At 41.1% G+C, this 23621-nt stretch overlaps 1 protein-coding gene across 2 annotated transcripts in view; it reads left to right on the top strand.

Annotated features, from left to right (window-relative positions):
• Nucleotides 1-23621, top strand: part of FBXL13 (F-box and leucine rich repeat protein 13) — a 278659-nt gene that overhangs the window by 193264 nt on the left and 61774 nt on the right. For both annotated transcript variants that reach the window (XM_056573484.1, XM_056573483.1), the window contains 4 exons: nt 2022-2142; nt 2220-2382; nt 2883-3002; nt 19890-20016. In XM_056573484.1, coding sequence (XP_056429459.1) covers nt 2022-2142; nt 2220-2382; nt 2883-3002; nt 19890-20016 — 531 coding nt within the window. The remainder of the gene's footprint in view (nt 1-2021; nt 2143-2219; nt 2383-2882; nt 3003-19889; nt 20017-23621) is intronic.

The following is a 23621-nucleotide window of genomic DNA, read 5'->3' as shown; positions in this document are numbered from 1 at the left end:
TACCAGTGGAAAACTCACTGTAAACCCCCACCCGTGTGAATGAACCCTAAAAGCACTAGACTACACTACACAAAATAAAAAGTAAAACACTACATATACACACACCCTTACACTGTTACTCCCCCCCACCCCAATAAAAATTAAATATGACCCATAGGGCAGTGTGTACCAAACAGCGATCTTCCAGCTGTAGCAAAACTACAACTCCCAGCATGTCAGGACAGTCTTTGATTGTCCAGTGGAGTTGTAGTTTTGCAACAGCTGGAGGTTCACTGTTAGGGAAACACTGCTGTAGGGTATTTTCGTTGGAGGAGGCATACGCCATTCTTGCCTTCGACAGAGTCCACCGGTAAGGGAGAAGAGGAGTACTCCACTTTGTTCCTCTTTCCCCTCCTCATCATCCAGTGATAATGATTCCCCCCTTGAAGGCAGTACTGCAGGGCAGTGCCTATAGAGACCCCCATACTAGTGATTCTGTCCCCATATTAGCAACCTAGCCCCCTTACAATTTTCTCTGCCCCCATATTAGTGACCCACTCTCGACCCGATTTCCAGACTATTATGAGCCACAGATTCCTGGGTTTGTTGGCTGCCCAGGAATCCAGATTGACCCCATAGTCCTCACTGAAATTTGACTTAACTTTTTTTTTCAGTGAGGACTTTTCCGCCCAACAGTTTGTATTTCCGTGAAAAGGGCTCGCCTCCTGCAAATCCTGCGGCTTTGTGGCTGCCCTTGTGTTGGTCACAGAAATATACAACACATCAATTCCTTGATGAAATAAAACTGATATAAAGTTTATTCACAGTGCCAAATAAATGAATTATGGCATGTTTCCTGGAATATGCCTTTGTGTTAAGAAATACATTTTGTGTAGACCTTGCATATTTCCTAGAAGAAGGTTAAGTGCACAGTACAATTGTTCCGATTTTTAGGAGCCTGTATTCATTCTTATGTATAGTGGCATATATTAAAGAATTATATAGATCTTATATAAAGCTTTTCTAATGCTGGTGCTTGGTAAACATAGTGAGCTCATGTATCCAAACTGTCTGGGATAAAAGTGAGCTTCTTGCCCAGAAAGCATCTTGAAGTTGATATCTGAAGTTGTAGGTCTGCACTGTATGAGTATAGGGAGCCTGTTTACATATGTATCTCTACTCACATTGCGTTTTTGTTGAAAGGAAAAAAATATTTTATATGGGAGAAAAACATATGTTAACGGATGCTAACTGCATAATCTGCTTTCAAATTACTTACAAGTAAAAAAAAAAAAAAGGATGGTAACAATTGTGGTTCTTTTTTTTTGCCCTGCACAATAGTATAGTTGCCTATGTTTTTGCATGCATCCAAATTAGTTGTATTGTAACAAGAACAGTGAAACAGAGACCAAAACCCAGTGTGCACTCATCCTGTGCATTAAAGGGGTATTCCAGGAAAAAACTTTTTTATATATATCACCTGGCTCCAGAAAGTTAAATAGATTTGTAAATTACTTCTATTAAAAAATATTAATCCTTTCAGTACTTATGAGCTTCTGAAGTTAAGGTTGTTCTTTTCTGTCTAAGTCCTCTCTGATGACACCTGTTTTGGGAAACGCCCAGTTTAGAAGCAAATCCCCATAGCAAACCTCTTCTAAACTGGGCGTTTCCCGAGACAGGTGTCATCAGAGAGCACTTAGACAGAAAAGAACAACCTTAACTTCAGAAGCTCATAAGTACTGAAAGGATTAAGATTTTTTAATAGAAGTAATTTACAAATCTGTTAACATTTCTGGAGCCAGTTGATATATATATATATATATATAAAAAAGTTTTTTCCTGGAATACCCCTTTAATTCACCAATAAAACATATAGTCCAGTCATCCTGAGTCCTAGATGGAGCAGAGGTAATTAGTTCTGTTTGATGCTTTCTTGTACAAATCTATTACAAATATATAGAATAGTGTTAATAGAAACAGCTGTGAGCTTCTTTACTCATTGCAATACTAAGCACATTTCATTTTTGTTTTTCTATTTGTAGACTTTGCTTGAAAAATGCCAAAACATTTTGTCTATATCTCTCCTGGGATCCCCACATCTTTCTGATGCAGCTTTCAAAATTCTGGCACAAGGACGGAAGCTTGAAAAGATTAGGATTGAAGGTAGGACACCCCCTTCCGTTCTAGTTAAACAGCATTATTCTAATATTTTTTACTAATATTACAATTTTGTTTAACAGGAAACAGTCTGATTACTGATGGCAGCATCAAAGCAATCGGAAGATCCAGTCCCTACCTAAACCATATTTACATTGCCAATTGCCAAAAAATTACTGATATCAGTCTTAAGGCAATTGCATCACTGAAGAACATAACTGTGCTGAATGTAGCAGACTGCATCAGGTAAAATTATAAAGCAGACTCTAGTTTATCATGCACTTATCACTTAGAAGATACTAAATATCAGCTAGATCTTACTTGTATGCAAATTCTTTATATGTTTTTTCTGTCTATAATTTTGTACTTATGCGTTTTTTTATTTTGTTCAGTAAAACAAGATTGAAGAAAACATTTGATTACAGGTTGATGAGAAACTTTCACTTCATAAAGTGTAGGGCTCCATTCACAATACATTTATAGTATATATATTTCTTGTGTACACAAATTTATGTTCACAAATTTATGGTCCAAATCAAATCACTTGGTCTAGAATTCATTTCATTATTAGTAGTCAATATCTACATTTAATTCAATGATGTCTTTGTTATTTTCTGTACTTCATAACCCTTTTTCTTGCTTTCTCTGACTGGATGTCTGTTTCAGTAATAGGTCTGAGATTCAAGCTTGCAGACTGTTTTTTTCCCCCCAAATGTAATCCAAGAAAATATATTTTTCTTTTCCAGAATCAGTGACCCAGGGGTACGACAAGTTGTAGAAGGACCTTCTGGAAACAAAATAAGAGAACTAAATTTAACAAACTGTCTACGTGTCAGTGACTTATCACTTCTGAGAATAGCACAAAAGTAAGAGCAGTTAAAATGATGCAGAATTGTCTTGCATTTTATTAATTCATGCAAATTGAAATCTAATCTGATACAACTCAATTTTTATAATTTACAATTAAGAAAATAGATTGGAAGTAATAACCCCTTAAGGACACAGCATATTTTAGACTTGTGGATAAAACCAATTTTTATTTTTGAGTTATGGTAAAACTGATGTTCATCTTGTAGGTCAATGGAATTCCCATACGATACCCAATATTTACATAGTTTATGCATTATTGTTTATCAAACAAAATAAAAATGCTTAGAATCACCCTATTCCCACCCCTGTAATTTAGCTCTGTTTTTTATTCCTGGATAACCTTTCATTGAAATTTGGTACTGCTTTGTATTGATGACATTCATTGTACATGATCAATAATGTCATATGTTAGTAGTTCAGACAATTTGGCTTGTGGCGATACCAAATAGGTTGTTGTTTTTTATTTTTTTTATTTAAATATTTATTAGGGGAGGGGCATTTGTTTATAAAAAAAAAGCATTAGATTGCTAATACTGAACAATGCTATGCAATTACACAGCATTTCTCAGTGAGACCAGTTGTCTGCTAGAAGAGTCTGGCAGAGGCAGACTCTATTAGTAGATTGCCAAGTTGGCAGCAAGGTGGCCTTTAAATGGCCTCCAGATGCCACAGTCACAGGCGGAGACAGGGCTGGACTGGGGGTAAATATCAGCCCTGGAAATAATATCATACCAGCCCCACAGCATTGTATCATTGTGCAAGCCAGAGACCTCTGGGTGCAGGTGTAGTGATATATATACATATATATATATATATATATATATATATATAAAAGAATTGCAGCAGCACACTGCTAGTGCTAAGATATATCTGTAATATAACACTTTTTTCATTGCAATACTGATATAGAGAAAAAGAGAGGTTCTTAACATACCATTTGGCCAAATAGTGTGTACCATCAAACCACCACTATAAGGTGACTTCATTAGGACGGACTCTAAACTATAGATTTGCTCTCTTGGGCTAGCACTAAGCCTACATTTTTTGGGCATGTAAGATCCAGCTGTTTCCTACTTAACCTCTTCAGGACCTATGACGTATGCATATGTCATCACACCCTGGGTTTTAAGGACCCATGACGTATGCATACGTCATGTCTTTTCCTGGTCTCCGCCGCTCACCCGGCGGAGATCGGAAGCGGAACCCTGCTGAAATCCTTCCCATGTCGGCGATCGCCGCAAATCGCAAGGGAAATCGCCCTTGCGATCTGCGGCGATACCGGGCTGATCGGGTCTCTGGGACCCGACCGCCCGGTAATTTCGCATGATCCCGGCTGTCACAGACAGCCAGGACCATGCTAAAGCATAGGAGCGAGGTGGCAAGCCTGCCACCTCCTCCGATCCCCTGCGATTCTTCGGTTAGTTAACCGACCAATCGCAGGGGGGTTACTTCCTCCCGCCCTGCCCGGCCCCTGGAAGTCTGGAGAGGATGGGAGGAATACCGGAGGATGCGGCGGGAGACGGGGGAGTGCTGGGGCCCGGCTCAGGTACTTACCTCGTCCCTGAAGACCCGGATCCCGGCGAGGAAGATGGCGGCGGCGGCGACAGGTGAGTAGATCTTCAGTTGCGGTCGGGCCCTCTACAGCAATGCACGTCGCCGTAAAGCGACATGCATTGCTGTATTGAGACCCTATATACTACAACTCCCAGCATGCCCAGACAGCCCTTGGCTGGAGACCACTGTGCCCTTCCAGATGTTGCAAAACTACACATTCTCAGCATGCCCTTACTGTCCAAGCATGCTGGGAGTTGTAGTTCTGTAACATCTGGCCCTTCAGATGTTGCAGAACTACAACTCCCAGCATGCCTGGACAGTTTTGACATACTGGGAGTTGTAGTTTTGCAACATCTGGAAGGGCACAGATTGGGAACCACTGTATTAGTGGTCTGCAAACTGTAGTCCTCCAGATGTTGCAAACTACAACTCCAAGCATGCTGGGAGTTGTAGTTCGGCAACATCTGGCTCTAAAGATGTTGCCGAACTACTACTCCCAGCATGCCTGAGAATGTTTGGGAGTTGTGGTTTTGCAACAACAGAAGGCACACTGGTTGGGAAACATTGTCTGTTTCCTAACTCAGTGTTTCCCAACCCGTGTGCCTCCAGCTGTTGCAAAACTATAACTACCAGCATGCACTGATAGACTGTGCATGCTGGGAGTTGTAGTTTTGCAACAGCTGGAGGTCCCCCCCTTGTGAATGTACAGGGTACATTCACATGGGCAGGGGGCTTACAGTGAATATCGGGCTGCAAGTTTGCAATGCAGCAAATTTTGCGCGGCAGCTCAAACTCGCAGCGGGAAAATCGCTGTAACCCCCCCTGCCCGTGTGACTGTACCCTAAAAACACTACACTACACTAACACAAAATAAAATAAAAAGTAAAAAACACCACATATACACATACCCCTACACAGCCCCCCTCCCCTCCCCAATAAAAATGAAAAACGTCTGGTACGCCACTGTTTTCAAAATGGAGCCTTCAGCTGTTGCAAAACAACAACTCCCAGTATTGCCGGACAGCCATTGACTGTCCAAGCATGCTGGGAGTTTTGCAACAGCTGGAGGCACCCTGTTTGGGAATCACTGGCGTAGAATTCCCCTATGTCCACCCCTATGCAAATCCCTAATTCAGGCCTCAAATGCGCATGGCGCTCTCACTTCGGAGCCCTGTCGTATTTCAAGGCAACAGTATAGGGTCACATATGGGGTATCGCCGTACTCGGGAGAAATTGCCTTACAAATTTTGGGGGGCTTTTTCTCCTTTCACCCTTTATGAAAAGGTGAAGTTGGGGTCTACACCAGCATGTTAGTGTAAAAAAAAAAAATTTTTTTTTACACTAACATGCTGGTGTTGCCCTATACTTTTCATTTTGACAAGAGGTAAAATGGAAAAAAGCCCCACAAAATTTGTAATGCAACTTCTCCCGACTACGGAGATACCCCATATGTGGGCGCAAAGTGCTCTGGGGGCGCACAACAAGGCTCAGAAGGGCGAGTGCACCATGTACATTTGAGGTGATTTGCACAGGGGTGGCTGATTGTTACAGCGGTTTTGACAAACGCAAAAAAAAAAAACCCACATGTGACCCCATTTCGGAAACTACACCCCTCACGGAATGTAATGAGGGGTGCAGTGAGAATTTACACCCCACTGGTGTCTGACAGATCTTTGGAACAGTGGGCTGCGCAAATAAAAAATTTAGTACAGCCCACTGTTCCAAAGATCTGACAGACACCAGTGGGGGGTAAATGCTCACTGTACCCCTTGTTACGTTCCTCAAGGGGTCTAGTTTCCAAAATGGTATGCCATGTGGGGGTTATTTTGCTGTTCTGGCACCATTGGGGCTTCCTAAATGCTACAAGCCCCCCCGAGCAAAATTTGCTCTCAAAAAGCCAAATATGACTCCTTCTCTTGTGAGCATTGTAGTTCGCCCGTAGTGCGCTTCAGGTCAACTTATGGGGTACCTCCATACTCGGAAGAGATGGGGTTACAAATTTTGGGGGGTATTTTCTGCTATTAACCCTTGCAAAAATGTGACATTTGGGGGGGAAACACACATTTTAGTGAATTTATTTTTTATTTTTTACGTATGCAAAAGTCGTGAAACCCCTGTGGGGTATTAAGGCTCACTTTATTCCTTGTTACTTTCCTCAAGGGGTCTAGTTTCCAAAATGGTATGGCATGTGGGTATTTTTTGCTGTCCTGGCACCATAGGGGCTTCCTAAATGCGACATGCCCCCGAGCAAAATTTCCTCTCAAAAAGCCAAATATGACTCCTTCTCTTCTGAGCATTGTAGTTCGCCCATAGTGCACTTCATGTCAACTTATGAGGTACCTCCATACCCAGAAGAGATGGGGTTACAAATTTTGGGGGGTATTTTCTGCTATTAACCCTTGCAAAAATTTGAAATTTGGGGGGAAGCACACATTTTATTGAAATTTTTTTTTTTTTTTTTTTACATATGCAAAAGTCGTGAAACACCTGTGGGGTATTAAGGCTCACTTTATTCCTTGTTATGTTCCTCAAGGGGTATAGTTTCCAAAATGGTATGCCATGTGTTTTTTTTTCCTGTTCTGGCACCATAGGGGCTTTTCTAAATGCAACATGCCCCCCAAAAATCATTTCAGAAAAACGTACGCTCCAAAGTCCCCTTGTCGCTCCTTCCCTTCTGAGCCCTCTACTGTGCCCGCCGAACACTTTACATAGACATATGAGGTATGTGCTTACTCGAGAGAAATTGGGCTACAAATATAAGTATACATTTTCTCCTTTTACCCCTTGTAAAAATTCAAAAATTGGGTCTACAAGAACATGCGAGTGTAAAAAATGAAGATTGTGAATTTTCTCCTTCACTTTGCAGCTATTCCTGTGAAACACCTAAAGGGTTAAAATGCTGACTGAATGTCATTTTGAATACTTTGGGGGGTGCAGTTTTTATAATGGGGTCATTTGTGGGGTATTTCTAAGATGAAGACCCTTCAAATCCACTTCAAACCTGAACTGGTCCCTGAAAAATTGTGATTTTGGAAATTTTGTGAAAAATTGGAAAATTGTGGCCGAACTTTGAAGCCCTCTGATGTCTTCCAAAAGTAAAAACTCGTCAATTTTATGATGCAAATATAAAGTAGACATATTGTATATGTGAATAAAATAAAATAATATTTGGAATATCCATTTTCATTACAAGCAGAGAGCTTCAAAGTTAGAAAAATGCAAAATTTTCAAATTTTTCATCAAATTTTGGGATTTTTCACCAAGAAAGGATGCAAGTTACCAAAAAATTTTACCACTAAGTTAAAGTAGAATATGTCACGAAAAAACAATCTCGGAATCAGAATGATAACTAAAAGCATTCCAGAGTTATTAATGTTTAAAGTGACAGTGGTCAGATGTGCAAAAAATGGCCGGGTCCTAAGGTGTAAAATGGCTGGGTCCTTAACCCCTTAACGACGCAGGAGGTAAGCCCCCAAAAGTTACAAAATGGCGGGTTTTTTTTCGATTTTGTCGCGCAATGATTTTTTTTTCCGTTTTGCCGTGCATTTTTGGGTAAAATGACTAATGTTACTGCAAAGTAGAATTGGCGATGCAAAAAATAAGCCATAATATGGATTTTTAGGTGGAAAATTGAAAGGGTTATGATTTTTAAAAGGTAAGAAGGAAAAAACGAAAGTGCAAAAACGGAAAAACCCTGAGTCCTTAAGGGGTTAAAGGGGTTATCGAGGAAAAAAACTTTTTTATATATATCAACTGGCTCCAGAAAGTTAAACAGATTTGTAAATTACTTCTATTAAAAAATCTTAATCCTTTCAGTACTTATGAGCTTCTGAAGTTAAGGTTGTTCTTTTCTGTCTAAGGGCTCTCTGATGACACGTGTCTCAGGAACCGCCCAGTTTAGAAGAGGTTTGCTATGGGGATTTCCTTCTAAACTGGTCAGTTCCCGAGACATGTGTCATCAGAAAGCACTTAGACAGAAAAGAACAAATCAACTTTAGAAACTCATAAGTACTGAAAGAATTAAGATTTTTTAATAGAAGTAATTTACATATCTCTTTAACTTTCTGGAGCCAGTTGATATATAAAAAAAAGTTTTTTTTTCCTGGATAACCCCTTTAAAAACACCTAGTGGATTAGGTGGAGTGTATGAACCAAGATGGAGGCAGCCACCACAAATAATTAGGTAGGGTTCGGATGGGAGATAAGTAGGGGGGCACTATCACAACCCCAGGTTTATTTAAAATAATTTTCCCTGTGGTTCATCCTATCCTATGTTTATATGACCTATATAGGGGCTGATTATCACATTAGTCAGGGGTCCTTTCACTGCGGTGACAAGCATAGAGGCTGAAATTCCTGTATGATTACTATGTGCTGAAGTTCATATATCTATATAGATTATTAATAGCCCTAGTTGGTTACATCAGCCTCTATGCTTATCCCCTATGTTTCATAACCAGGGTGCCTCCAGCTGCTTGGACAGCTGGGCATGCTGGGAGTTTTGGTTTTGCAAACAGCTGGGATCCTGGGAAAAGATGGGGAAGATTTTTGTTTGAACACCTCAAGTGCAAAGCAGAAGATGGATGGCTGAGGTCAGAGGGTGGAGCTACGGAAGCTACTGCAGATCTGGGCGGAGCTATGGAAGGTCAGTCCACAGAATATAGGATACGGGCACAGCAATCACAGTGCAGCACGCAATGCGGTCCTCCTGGCTATAACAAATACTATTACTATGTGAGCAGGAGGACCTTGTGTGTGGCCCTGTGCTGACTAAGGCAACCCTCACCGGCCAAACAGTTTAAGGGCGGCAGGATGGCCACTGCCGGCCCACAAGGTGGGAGGCCCAGTAGGAATTTTCCCAGTATCCCTGTGGGCCAGTCCGGCCCTCTGGGGAGATGACAGGTGCCACTTCTGTCACAAACCTTGTAAAGGAAATCTGTCACCAGTGTCATCTGCACTGACCTGTCGGTACCGACAGGTAGTGCAGGTGACACTGATGACAATAGTACTTACCTTGTCCCGGTCCATGCAGTCGTTCTTTGGTAGTCTTCTCTGGTATCTTCAGCTCTGAGCCCATCTTGGAGTGTGGGCGGAGCTTAGTGACTTCACTGCTGCTGTTCTCTAGCAGCGGGACCCAGCAGAGAACTGCAGCAGTGATGTCACTATGCTCCACCCGTTCTCCAAGCCGGGCCTGGAGCTGAAGATACCAAAGAATGACTACACGGAATGGAACAAGGTAAGTACCATTGTCATCAGTGTCACCTGCACCACTTGTCAGTATCGACAGGTTAGTGCAGTTGACACTGGTGACAGATTTCCTTTAAAAATACAATGGAAAGAAAAAATGGAATGTAGCACTCACCCCAAAGTTGCAAAACTCATGGATTCTTTATTTCAAAGGCATTGGTGAAAGTTACAGGCAGGGACGGAAAGAACAAACAACAGGGGCTCCTCCGAGCTCGGAGGAGCCCATGTTGTTTGTTCTTCCTGTCAAACTTTCACCGATGCATTTGAAATAAAGAATCCATGAGTTTTGCAACTTTTGGGTGAGTGGTATGTTCCATTTTTTCTTTCCATTGGATTTTTGTACTCTCATTGCTAATGTTTGAGCACCACCTGATTTCTCTCTGTATGGGTCTCCACACCGCACAGTTTACCTAGCCTCCTGCCACCTGCTACCCTGGTGCCAAGCAGCTTTTTTCTTTTCCAGTATTAGATTTCCTTTAAAGCCATCATTTACAGTTTATGCCTTCGCCTCCTAGCCTTACTTCACTGCATGACATACATGTATGGCACGGTGCACAAAGTACTAGACAGCCATGTCGTACATGTACGTTAAATGCTGCCAAGGGTTAAAGAGGACCTCTTGTCAGCATAAACAAATTGGGGTTTTCATGTCATATTGTAGCCTCAGGTACCCTGATTCCGACACAACATAGTTTTTATCATCTTGCTACTTTCCTCCGTTCCCAGGATTTAGGTTTTTTACAATGTGGTTAACCATTTTCACTTTTCTCTGAATAGTTAGATGGGTGGGAACTTTATTTAAAAAATAGATAAAAACAGAGTTAAAAATATCAAATAACTTATTAAAAAAGTAACACATCAAGTTGACCACAATCTAACTCTTGTGTACTAGCTAAGTCAGTACTAGCTAAGAAGAGTTGCTGGCCTGACAGGAGTGATCCCGTTCTACAACCTATTCCTAATTACCTTGGAATTTTTCATGATTTATGAACAAGTAGAAGTAGTATAGAATGAAAAATACTCAACACGAGACAAATTAGGATAATAACCCCCAGGTGTATACACTAACTTTACAAATACAAAAAAAAAAACAGGCCAAAGGGAAATGATGTCAACACATAAAGTGATTGTTCTACAAACACTATTGGGGGCATTTATCAATCAAACTGCATTCATTAGAATCCACACCAACACTCTGCAATAGTAGCACCTCTTAAGGTCTATTCGCACAGCAGAAATTTCGGAATTCTGCCTCAAGTGAAAGCTCAATACACTTCTACGGGTGTCCGCATTCCCATTGACGGAATTCGGAAAGCGGAAATTCCGTAGTGTTAACTGGAGTGCGGAAACCCATAGAAATGTATTGGACTTTCACTTCAGGCTGAATTCCGCCGGCGGAATTTCTGCCGTGTGAATAGACCCTTACTTGAGACTGCACATGAGACATGAGTCTGTACGCAAACCAGTCCAACATTGGCTTAGCATCCAATTCAACAATGCTACATAAATATCCAGGCAAAATAGTCCAAGAAAGGCCTCCAGGACTCCTTAAGAAAGTGTGACCACATGAGAAACACCAATAGGCTGGGTATTTTTGCACCGACTTGGAGGCTATATAACTGTCACATTAGCAAACGTACTGGTTGGCCTTTTTTGCTTGGGTATTTAGGAATTTATCACTCATTTTACGACACATACTAAGCATATAATGCGCAAAAGTTCTGGCACACAATATTTAAAACATATTTGATACTTATTTGCCAGAAAGATTGCTTTTTTACCTTCAAAACAGTTTTACATTTGGCTTTAAAGGGAACACATGTGTGGTGTCTAAATGTACCAACTTCTCAACATAATCAGACCACAGGTGTGCACGTAATGGGTGGCTTCCCTATGTCTATCTCAGGGCTCCGTCTCCTGAGTGTAGTAAACCATATATATAGAAATAGACATAGACTGGGAATTGCACTTAAAAAGTTCTTTATCTCCAAATTCATCCATGTACAAAACAGTAGAGAGATATACAGAACATAATTACCCGGTGCTCAATAGACTGCTCAGAGGTAATTCCACTCGGTGTCTTCAGAACCTTCCATCCCAGACTTGCTGCTTGCTGGACGGTGTGTTCCTGGCCATGTGGACGCTAATTCTGAGGGGGTGTGGAAATGCTCGCTGGCATGCGAGCTGCTGGACGTTTCAGGAGTCTCCTCCCTTTCTCAACATAGTTCCTGTGCACCCACCACCATACATTTATACAGGTACGTTCTCTCGCGAGAATTCATTTCTACATACAAAATATAAAATAATTAAAAACAGGATTCTGATCGGACAGTATTTATAGAAAGACATTCAAATTACAGCTTTCATTAATTCCCTTAGGTGCTAAAGAATCGAGACAGTGTATCCAAAAAACTTCTCTTTGGTTTAATTTTTTCTTTATCTGTTCATTATTTATACCCTCTATTTCTTCCAGTATCAACCATCTTAGCTCACTTATCTGATGCCCATTCGTGACGAAATGTCTAGCCAGACTTGTTTCCCCAAATTTCTCTCGACTATAATCTTCGGATACACTATCTCCACTCTCTATTTTTTTCTTAAACAACTTGATAGAGCTTCTATGTTCATTTAGTCTAATTTTCATTGCACGAACTGTCTGTTCACGTGGGAATAAAATTAAATTAAAAGGTTTTCATACATGTGATTCGAAGCAAGTTATTTATATGTTAAAATGTCCATGTGGAATGGCATACGTGGGACAGACAGTTCGTGCAATGAAAATTAGACTAAATGAACATAGAATGTTTATAATCAAAAAACTGTCCAGAGAAAAAGGTTGCTGAGTTGCCCATAGCAACCAATCAGATCGCTTCTTTCATTTTTGAAAAGGCCTCTGAGAAATGAAAGAAGCGATCTGATTGATTGCTATGGGCAACTCAGCAACTTTTCCTCTCAACAGGTTTTGATCTAACCAGTATGTTTATAAACTTTTAATTATTGGCTAAATATGAAATTATTAGCTGACATTATGGTACCCTTTAGGGCACAAAGGTGGACATCAATTCTCAGTGGGGGCTCTCTATTTATTAGTTCTTTCTGGTTAAAGTTACTCACATACTGATTAAATAAGTCACTCAGAGAGGCAGGAATTGTAATTGCTACTCCAAATGAGCCTCCATATTTTCAGTGCAAGAATTACCCTACAAACATGACAAAATACTAACAGTTTGTACAATTGGACAGAATTATGGTGCACAGCAGACAAAATCTTGACGCACAGGATGCCCTTCCCCACAATGTTTTTAAATAGATTCAGCAACAAATTATGAACATTTTGTTTTATTTTCACTTCTTATCACTTGACATGCCAGGAATAATGTATACTATATATACTATGTACTATAGGGCCTCCTGTTGTTTCTTTTCATTAGCTTTTTGGTATCCACTTAAGTAAATCTGTCAAGGTAGACACGAATACTTTCTCCAGTATTCTGGCACCGAGTACATAGAAGGATCCCTGATGTGGTGAGCTGGCTACCTCTGAAACAACAGCGTCTTCTCCATTCTCCCCTGTAATTGCATTTATGGGCACCATGAAAGAGGATATATAATAAATGCTATAGTTTAGAGTGGACTCTTTCATGACAGTAGGTTTACCTGCAGTCCTACTGTATGTAAAAAAAAAAGATTGTGTTATATGGGAATTTTGCTTTGCTACATGTAAAAACCTTAGCACTTGTACACTTATACATCACAGACCACTGTTAATTGAAAGCTATATTTAGCATGTTTGCTAAACTACAATATGAAAACTTTTAATTACTTCAATGCCCTTCATAAAGCAGCAACAGACTATCCATATATATGGGATATATCTATATGTGCTGTATAGCTGCTTAGACTCACCTAAAAAAAAACTGGCCAACGTAAAGCTGCGTTTGGTTGTCCTGCTGATGTAGCAGCAGGGTTTTGGGTGCTAACATGCAGAATCTGTGCTGGTTACACATGCAGGCACATCTGCATATAATGTGGTTGGTGTGTTGCTTAGTTTGTAGTATGACAGTACCTTAAAATCTGCTCCATATTTTTGGGTCTAAAAATCAATTCAATGTGATTTGTTTTGGATACACATTAATGATTCTGATGTCATCCTAACTCTTGCCAGTTCTCCAGACACTAGCTCCAGTTTCCAGCCAGAAATTAAATTCTGTAGTAAATTTTATGGGGTGTTTTTGCTTGCTCACTATTCCTTTTGGACCAATAGGATAGGTTTGTAACTATGTTAGTATTAGAATCATTACACCGCCTTCTGCTGTAATAGCACACAGTGTTACCAACTATAAATAATACATTTTTTCACGATGATAGCAGTAATGTGTATTAAAAGGGTACTCCGGTGGTTAAGATTTTTGGCTATATTGCATCTCTTAATGTTCATGTTTTTTGCAATTGACATGTATTATATGTTTGTGTAGCATGTGTCTTTTTTTCTTACCTGTTTGTGGGCCAGGAAGTTCTGTAGTTCTGTTTTGGATCTCTTACTGTTGTCCACAACGTCGGCCATGTTAGGATTAGGCTGTGGACAACATGTCAGGGCTTTTTTTTTTCTCTGTTCTTTCAGAACTGCATAAGTGAAAGAAGCCACGCCCCCTCATCTCCCCTCCCTGAGGACACAGGTGTGCATGAGAGAAGGAAGCCAGAGCAGGGGGAGAGAGAGGACATACACAGCTCCTCATCTTCCCTCCCCCTGCTCTGTCTTCTGAAGATGCAGGTCTGCACTGAAAGAAGACCGAGAAGATAAGAGTGTTAACAAAGTGCACAGACTGGTATAGACTGCAGGGGAATATATCTTGGACTGGGGATGATTTCTATGTGTGAAGGGTGGGGGGGACTCCTGAATGACACATGCTGGGAGTTGTAGTCCCTGTAATGTGTGTATGCTAGTGTTTACAAACCAGTGTGCCTCCAGCTGTTGCAAAACTACAACTACCAGCATGCCTGGACAGACTTTGGGCATGCTGGGAGTTGTAGATATGCAACAGCTGGAGGAACTCTGGTTGGGAATCACTGTTCTAGCCTATTCAGCATACACATTGGCCCTCATTTACTAAGAGTGGAGTATTTATTCTGGAGTGATTTCAATATCACTCGTCTTTTTTTTTTTTCAGGCTTATTTACTATTCTGTTGCACATATTTTTCTGTTGCAAGTTTTTTTTTGTGTCACACTAGTGAATTGTGTCGCACAAACTCCGAACAAAAGAAATTAGTTGTGTGAGTCAAAAGGGTTTAGACTTGTTTGTTTAAAAATGTTTTCATGAATCAAAAGTATTCAAATGTGTTATAATGAATCAAATGTGTTATAATTTTTCAAACATTTCAACAATTATCCTTGTTTATCAGCTTGGTGTTAAATTGATTTAAACCCAATATTGCAAATGTGTTAAAAAGAAAAAAATATATAAACATTAACTATCACAAAAGCATTCAATATTATAAAACAAGTTACTTTCACACAAAACACAATGGCAAATAGTCCCTTGTTAGAAATCACTCCATTTTTTGAATTTCACTCGGCCTCTTGGCTGTCGGTTATTGTGTGAGGCAAACTCACACTTTTTCTAGAGTGATTTTGGAAGTACTCCGAGTATTTTTTGTTTTTTGTCGGTAAAATGCCCATTTTTGCATAAAACACGGTTGTGCGACTAAAATTTGGTCGCATAAATAGTCGCACAGACGTTGAGACTAAAATTTAGGTGCAATAACCGAGAAAAGGAGTCAGTTGGACTTTAGTAAATGAGGGCCATTATGTTACACCAGTGTTTCCAAACCAATGTGCCTCCAACTGTTGTAAAACTACAACTCCCAGCATGCCCTGACAGCCTTTGGGAATGCTGGGAGTTGTAGTTTTGCAACAGCTGGAGGCACACTGATTGCGAAACACTGGCCTAGCCTATTCAGTATATTACAACCAATGTGCACTGTTTCCCAACCAGGGTGTCGTCATCTGTATCAAAACTACAACTCCCAGCATGCCCGGAGAGCTTTTGGCTGTCCGGGCATGCTGGTAGTAGTAGTTTTGCAACACCTGGAGGCACCCTGGTTGAGAAACACTGGTGTATGCCCTGTAGAGGTGTGGTGAACTACAACCCCCAGGACACTACAGAGGCAGCATGCTGGTGTTATACCACAGACTGAAGACTCCTGAATGACACATGCTGGGAGTTGTAGTCTCTTTTGTGTGTGTATGCCAGTGTATCCCAACCAGGGCTGATTATATTAGTGTGCTATGTATAAGGGGGCCGACCCGAAAAAATTGTAGGGGAGTCACATTGGCTTTTGGAAAGCAAATTTTGCTGAAATGGTTTTTGGGGGGCATGTCGCATTTAGAAAGCCCCTATGGTGCCAGAACAGCAAAAATAAACCCACATGGCATACTATTTTGGAAACTAGACCCCTCAAGGAATGTAACAAGGGGTACAGTGAGCCTTAATGCCTCACAGGTGTTTGACGACTTTTTGTTAAAGTTAGATGTGTAAATGAAAAAAAAATCACTAAAATGCTTTTTTCCCCCCAAATTTTACGGTATGGAAATACCCCATGTGTGGACGTCAAGTGATCTGCTGGCACACTACAATGCTCAGAAGAGGAGGAGCGCCATTGAGCTTTTGGAAAGAGAATTTGTTTGGAATGGAAGTCAGGGGCCATGTGCGTTTACAAAGCCTCCCGTGGTGCCAGAACAGTGGACCCCCCCACATGTGACCCCATTTTGGAAACTACACCCCTCACAGAATTGAATAAGGGGTGCAATGAGTATTTGCACCCTACTGGCATTTGACAGATCTTTAGAACAGTGGGCTGTGCAAATAAAAAATAAAATTTTTCATTTTCACGGACCACTGTTCCAAAAATCTATCATACACCTGTGGGGTGTAAATGCTCACTGTACCCCTTATTACATTACACGAGGGGTGTAGTTTACAAAATGGGGTCACATGTGGGGGGGTCCATTGTTAAGGCACTATGGGGGCTTTGTAAACACACGCGACCTTGCATTGTAGTGCGCCAGGAGACCACTTTACATCCATATATGGGGTATTTTCTTACTCAGACGAAATGGGGTTACAAATTTTGGGGGGCTTTTTTCCTATTTTCCCTTGTGAAAATGAAAAATTTAGGGTAACACCAGCATTTTAGTGAAAAAATATTTTTCTTTCATTTTCCCATCCAACTTTAATGAAAATTCATCAAACACCTTGTTACATTCCATGTGGGGTGTAGTTTCCAAAATGAGGTCACATGTGGGTATTTATTTTTTTGCATTTATGTCAGAACCGCTGTAAAATCAGCTACCCCAGTGCAAATCACCAATTTAGGCCTCAAATGTACATAGTGCGCTCTCACTCCTGAACCTTGTTGTGTGTCCGCAGAGCATTTTACGCCCACATATGGGGTATTTCTGTACTCAGGAGAAATTGCATTACAAATTTTGGGGGTCTTTTTTTTCCTTTTACCGCTTGTGAAAATATAAAGTATGAGGCAACACAAGCATGTTAGTGTCATTTTTTATTTTTTACACTAACAGGCTGATGTAGCCCCAACTTTTCCTTTTCATAAGGGATAAAAGGAGAAAAGCCCCCCAAAACTTGTTGTGCAATTTCTCCCGAGTACGGAATATGTGGCCCTAAACTGTTTCCTTGAAATACGACAGGGCTCCGAAGTGAGAGAGCGCCATGCGCATTTGAGGACTAAATTAGGGATTGCATAGGGGTGGACATAGGGGTATTCTACGCCAGTGATTCCCAAACAGGGTGCCTCCAGCTGTTGGTAAACTCCCAGCATGTCTGGACAGTCAGTTGTTGTTTTGCAACAGCTGGAGGCTCCGTTTTGGAAACACTGCTGTACAATACTTTTTCATTTTTATTGGGGGGGGGGGGCAGTGTAAGGGGGTGTATATGTAGTGTTTTACCCTTTATTATGTGTTAGTGTAGTGTAGTTGTGCAACAGCTAGAGGTACGCAACTACAACTCCCAGCATGCCGAGACAGCTGTTTGCTGTTTGGGCTTGCTGGGATTTGCAGTTTTGCAACATCTGGAGGGCTACAGTTTAGAGACCACTGCACAGTGATCTCCAAACTGTGGCCCTCCAGATGTTGCAAAACTGCAAATCCCAGCATGCCCAGACAGCAAACTGCTGTGTGGGCATGCTAGGAGTTGTAGTTTTGCAAGATCTAGAGGGCCACAGTTTAGAGACCACTGCACAGTGATCTCCAAACTGTAGCCCTCCAGCTGTTGCAAAACTGCAAATCCTAGCATACCCACACAGCAGACAGCTGTCTCGGCATGCTGGGAGTTGTAGTTTTGCAACATCTGGAGGGCTACAGTTTAGAGACCACTGTATAGTGGTCTCAAACTGTAGCCCTCCAGATGATGCTAGGCAACTCACTGGCTTCCGTAGGATCCAGGGAGCCGCATCGCCGTCCTCTTCTGCCGCCGATCACTGCTGACATTCGCTGCCGCCGCCGATGGGTAAGTGGACCTTTGGCGCCGGTCCTCGTCGATTTCCCCGTTCTGCCCAGCCTACTGTGGGTGGGCAGAACTGGGAAACCGAAAGTTAACCCCCGTATGACCCGGAATTGACGCAAATCAGCTGTCATGCCCCCTCAAATTGGCTTGCATTCAGGGGGCGGAGCGTGATGTCACATGAGGCGGGGCCCTGACGTCACAATGCTGTGATCACCAGTAATCAGACCCGGAGCGAACGTGCTCCGGGGACTGATTCTAACCTGGTGCTGTGTGCAAGATCACATGGGTCCCCAGCGGCGGGACCCCCGCGATCAGGCATCTTATCTCCTATCCTTTGGATAGGGGATAATATGTCTTAGCGCCGGAGTACCCCGTTAACGATGCAGGACGTATATTTGCATCCTGCGCCGGCTCCTGCGATATAACGCGGGGTCACACGGTCACCCCGTGTCATATGGGTTGGCCCGGAAGCCATCAACGGCCGGGACCCGCCACCCGAACGCGGTATTAACCCTTCAGACACGGCAATCAAAGCTGACCTCCACGTCTGAAGTGAAACCAAAAGCATCCTGGCAGCTCAGTTGAGCTGTTCAGGACCGCCACGGGGAAATTGCGGCATCCCGAACAGCTTGCAGGACACCAGGAGGATCCCTACCTGCCTACTCGGTGACCGATCGCCGAATGACTGCTCCATGCCTGAGATCCAGACAGGAGCAGTCAAGTGCCAATAACACTGATCAATGCCCTGCTATTGCATGGCAGTGAACAGTGTAAGAGATCAGGGTATGCAATGTTATAGCCCCTATGGAGGCTATAACATTGCAAAAAAGAGTAAAAAAAAAAAGTGTTAATAAATGTGATTTAACTCCTTCCCTAATAAAAGTCAGAATCACCCCCTTTTTCCCATAAAAAATAAAAAAATAAAAATAAATATAAACATGTGGTATCGCCGTGTGCGTAAATGTCCAAACTATAAAAATACATCGATAATTAAACCGCACGGTCAATGGCCAAAGTCCAAAATAGTGTCAGAAAATCTGATCAAAACAAAAATGGTACTGATAAAAACTTCAGATAATGGCGCAAAAAATTAGCACTCCCTATGACTCCTAATGATACATCCCTATATGCGGAAAAAGAAAAAAGTACGACAAAATCAAACCTATATAAGTAGGGTATCATTTTAACTGTATGGGCCTACAGAATAATGATAAAAAAATTCATTGCGTATAAACGGAAGCCCCCAAAAATGACAAAATGATGTTTTTTCTTCAATTTTGTCGCACAATGAGTTTTCCGTTTTGCCGTGGATTTTTGGGTAAAATGACTAATGTCACTGCAAAGTAGAATTGGTGGCACAAAAAAATAAGCCATAATATGGATTTTTAGGTGGAAAATTTAAAGGGTAATGATTTTTAAAAGGTAAGGAGGAAAAAACGAAAATGCAAAAACTGAAAAACGCTGAGTCCTTAAGGGGTTAAACCCCAAAAATTGGTGAAAAAAACTAAGTCATGTTATGCTTAATTTATTTATGCTGTGTGATCTTCTCCAAATTGTAGATGTCACAATCTAAACTTCCTGAGCCTTCGCTTTTGTGAAAATGTGACTGACTCTGGTATTGAACTCCTTGGGAATATGGCTTCTCTTATTTCCATTGATATCTCTGGGACCAGCATTACAGATCAAGTAAGTATAACTAATTGGCAGTAGGGCTGCACGATTTGGGGAAAATGTGCAATTGCAATTATGGAGTTAAATATTGAAATTTCAATATGCTATTGCGATATACAGTGGGGCAAAAAAGTATTTAGTCAGCCACCAATTGTGCAAGTTCTCCCAATTAAAAAGATAAGAGAGGCCTGTAATTTTCATTAAAGTATACCTCAACTATGAGGGACATAATAAAAAAAATCCATAAAATCACATTGTCTGATTTTTAAAGAATTTATTTGCAAATTATGGTGGAAAATAAGTATTTCGACACCTACAAATGAGCAAGATTTTTGGCTCTCACAGACCTGTAACTTCTTCTTTATGAGTCTCCTCTGTCCTCCACTCGTTACATGTATTAATGGCACTTGTTTGAACTTGTTATCAGTATAAAAGACATTTGTCCACAAGCTCAAACAATCACTCCAAACTCTACTATGGCCAAGATCAAAGAGCTGTCGAAGGACACCAGAAACAAAATTGTAGACCTGCACCAGGCTGGGAAGACTGAATCTGCAATAGGCAAGCAGCTTGGTGTGAAGAAATCATCTGTGGGAACAATTATTAGAAAATGGAAGACATACAAGACCACTGATAATCTCCCTCGATCTGGAGCTCCACGCAAGATCTCACCCCGTGGTGTCAAAATGATCACAAGAACCGTGAGCCAAAATCCCAGAACCACAAGGGGGACCTAGTGAATGTCCGGGCCCATCTGAAGTTTTCTATAGAGCATTTGGATGATCCAGAAGAGGATTGGGAGAATGTGATATGGTCAGATGAAACCAAAGTAGAACTTTTTGGTAAAAACTCAGCTCGTCGTGTTTGGAGGAGAAAGAATGCTTAGTTACATCCAAAGAACATCATACCTACTGTGAAGCATGGGGGGGCATTCTTTCGGGCTGTTTTTCTGCTAAGGGACCAGGACGACTGATCTGTGTAAAGGAAAGAATGAATGGGGCCATGTATCGTGAGATTTTGAGTGAAAACCTCCTTCCATCAGCAAGGGTATTGAAGATGAAACGTGGCTGGGTCTTTCAGCATGACAATGATCCCAAACACACCGCCCGGGCAACGAAGGAGTGGCTTTGTAAAAAGTATTTCAAGGTCCTGGAGTGGCCTAGCCAGTCTCCAGATCTCAACCCCATAGAAAACCTTTGGAGGGAGTTGAAAGTTTGTGTTGCCCAGCGACAGCCCCAAAAAATCACTGCTCTAGAGGAGATCTGCATGGAGGAATGGGCCAAAATACCAGCAACAGTGTGTGAAAACCTTGTGAAGACTTACAGAAAACGTTTGACCTCTGTCATTGCCAACAAAGGGTATATAACAAAGTATTGAGATGAACTTTTGTTATTGACCAAATACTTATTTTCCACCATAATTTGCAAATAAAGTCTTTAAAAATCAGACAACGTTATTTTATGGATTTTTTTTCTCATTATGTCTCTCATAGTTGAGGTATACCTATGATGAAAATTACAGGCCTCTCTCATCTTTTTAAGTGGGAGAGCTTGCACAATTGGTGGCTGACTAAATACTTTGTTTTGCCCCATTGTAATAAACAAATGGTGAAATCCCTTCCATTTCATGTCCAATTCCCTCATTGGATATAGCCAATTCCCTCATGTCATAATATGAAATGAGGGGAATGACTATACGAAATTAGGGGAATGGCTATGAGGCAAGGTGGCTATATGAAATGGGGGGAAATGGATATTTGGGGGGGGGGGTGGATGGCTATATGAGGAGGGAGCGCCTACATGACGGGGAGGAATGGCTATATGAGGGGGGACAGCTATATGAAATTGATATAGTAATTTCCCCCATATAGTCATTCCCCCCCCCAAATATAGTCATCCCCCCACCTTATATAGCCTCTCCTCCTCCCCATCATTTAGCCATTCCCACCCCTTCATATAGTCAACCCCCCCTCATATAGCCATTCCTCCTCCCTCATATAGTCATTCCCCCCCCCCATATAGTAATTCCCCTGCTCTCAGTAATGTGGAGGACGACTGCAGCACTGTGTCACTGTGTCTTACGCCTGCGCCGTGTCTGCGCCGTGAGTGTGCTTAAGTGAGTGTCTTTTTAATTCCTTCCGCTGGTGCCAGTGTCTTATCTGCCGCTGCCGGAGCATGAGTCGCCACTGCTGTATTAGCCTGAGCCACTGATGGAGCCACCGCTGGAGCAGGTAATCACCTAATTTTTATAAGGGCTAAATCAAAATATTGTAATTCGCAATAATCACAATTTGATTGCGATATATCATGCAGGCTTAATTGACAATGTATGACAAAACAGTTAAATACAGAACATAAAAAAAGGATAAAGTCAGTTCAATAAAACCCATAATGGTTACCCATCTAAATATGAACATTGGCTTTCTTAATCCATGATGCAGAGTTGTTTTTAGTTTTCCTTTTTTGTTGTTGTTTTTTTCTTTCCTCCTCGTCTTTTGAAATCCATAGCTTTGTAATTTTTCCACCTATATGGGAAAATGTGAGGGCTTGTTTCATGCGGGACAAATTATACCTTGTAATGACATTTCTTATGTTGCCACAAAATCGAAGTGTTGGACAAAATATTAATTATGTAGGTCCATACTATTACAAAGATACGTAATATTTACGTGTTTTGTGAAATTTTACTACTTTAAAAAAAGTATAGTTTTTTATAAGAAAATGAATATGCTTTTACCAAATATGTTTATTTTTATTTATTTAATTTATTTGAAAAATGGGATAAAGGGGAGGGGATTTCAACTTTTATTGGGGTGGGGGCTCATGCACATTTATTACTTTTTCACTATTTTTCAGTCCACACGGGGGACTATTACATGCAGTCTTTTGATTGCATTCACTGTTAATTGCTGTGCCATAAGCATAGCATTGATCATTGTTATCAGTGCTTCACTTGTACAGGCTGCTTAGGCATCCTGTATACTTGGAGCGGTGATTGGACAGCAATGAGGTGATTGGACAGCAATGAAGTAACCTCATCCCAGCTGTCATTCCAGCTTATTAGGATCCCACTTTTTCCCCATAGTGGTCCTGATAAGCCCCTGTACCCACCAGCAGCAGGAATTTTAAACTTTTGATCCAGGGATCTAAAGGGTTAATACTAGGCATCGGCACAGTTGCTGCTGTCCAGCAGTAGTTTTGTGTCCTGGCAGCTTATCACAGGCATTTCTCCCTTTTTCTGAAGTAAGTGCACTCATTTCAATGACAAGTGCACTCACTTCAGTAACTCGAAATGACATACATATATAAAGTAGATAACTATACGTCATAGGGCATGAATGGGTTAAAAAATAATTCCAGGCAGTTTAAGTTTCTAAAACATTATGTTTTTGTCTCTTGTTGAATCCTGTTTTATAACATCGTTTTCAAAAGGATGCAAGCATATGATGTGAACAGGGCCTTAAAGGGGTACTCCGGTGGAAAACTAATTTTTATTTTTATTTTTCAAATCAACTGGTACTAGAAGGTTAAACAGATTTGTAAATTACTTCTATTAAAAAATCATAATCCTTCCAGTACTTATCAGCTGCTGTATGCTCCACAGGAAATTGTAAAGTTATT

This window comes from Hyla sarda, chromosome 4, assembly GCF_029499605.1.
Source record: "Hyla sarda isolate aHylSar1 chromosome 4, aHylSar1.hap1, whole genome shotgun sequence".
NCBI classification, from domain to species: domain Eukaryota; kingdom Metazoa; phylum Chordata; class Amphibia; order Anura; family Hylidae; genus Hyla; species Hyla sarda.
Note: the sequence above shows the minus strand (reverse complement) of the source record. Positions and strands in the feature narration are given on the sequence as shown.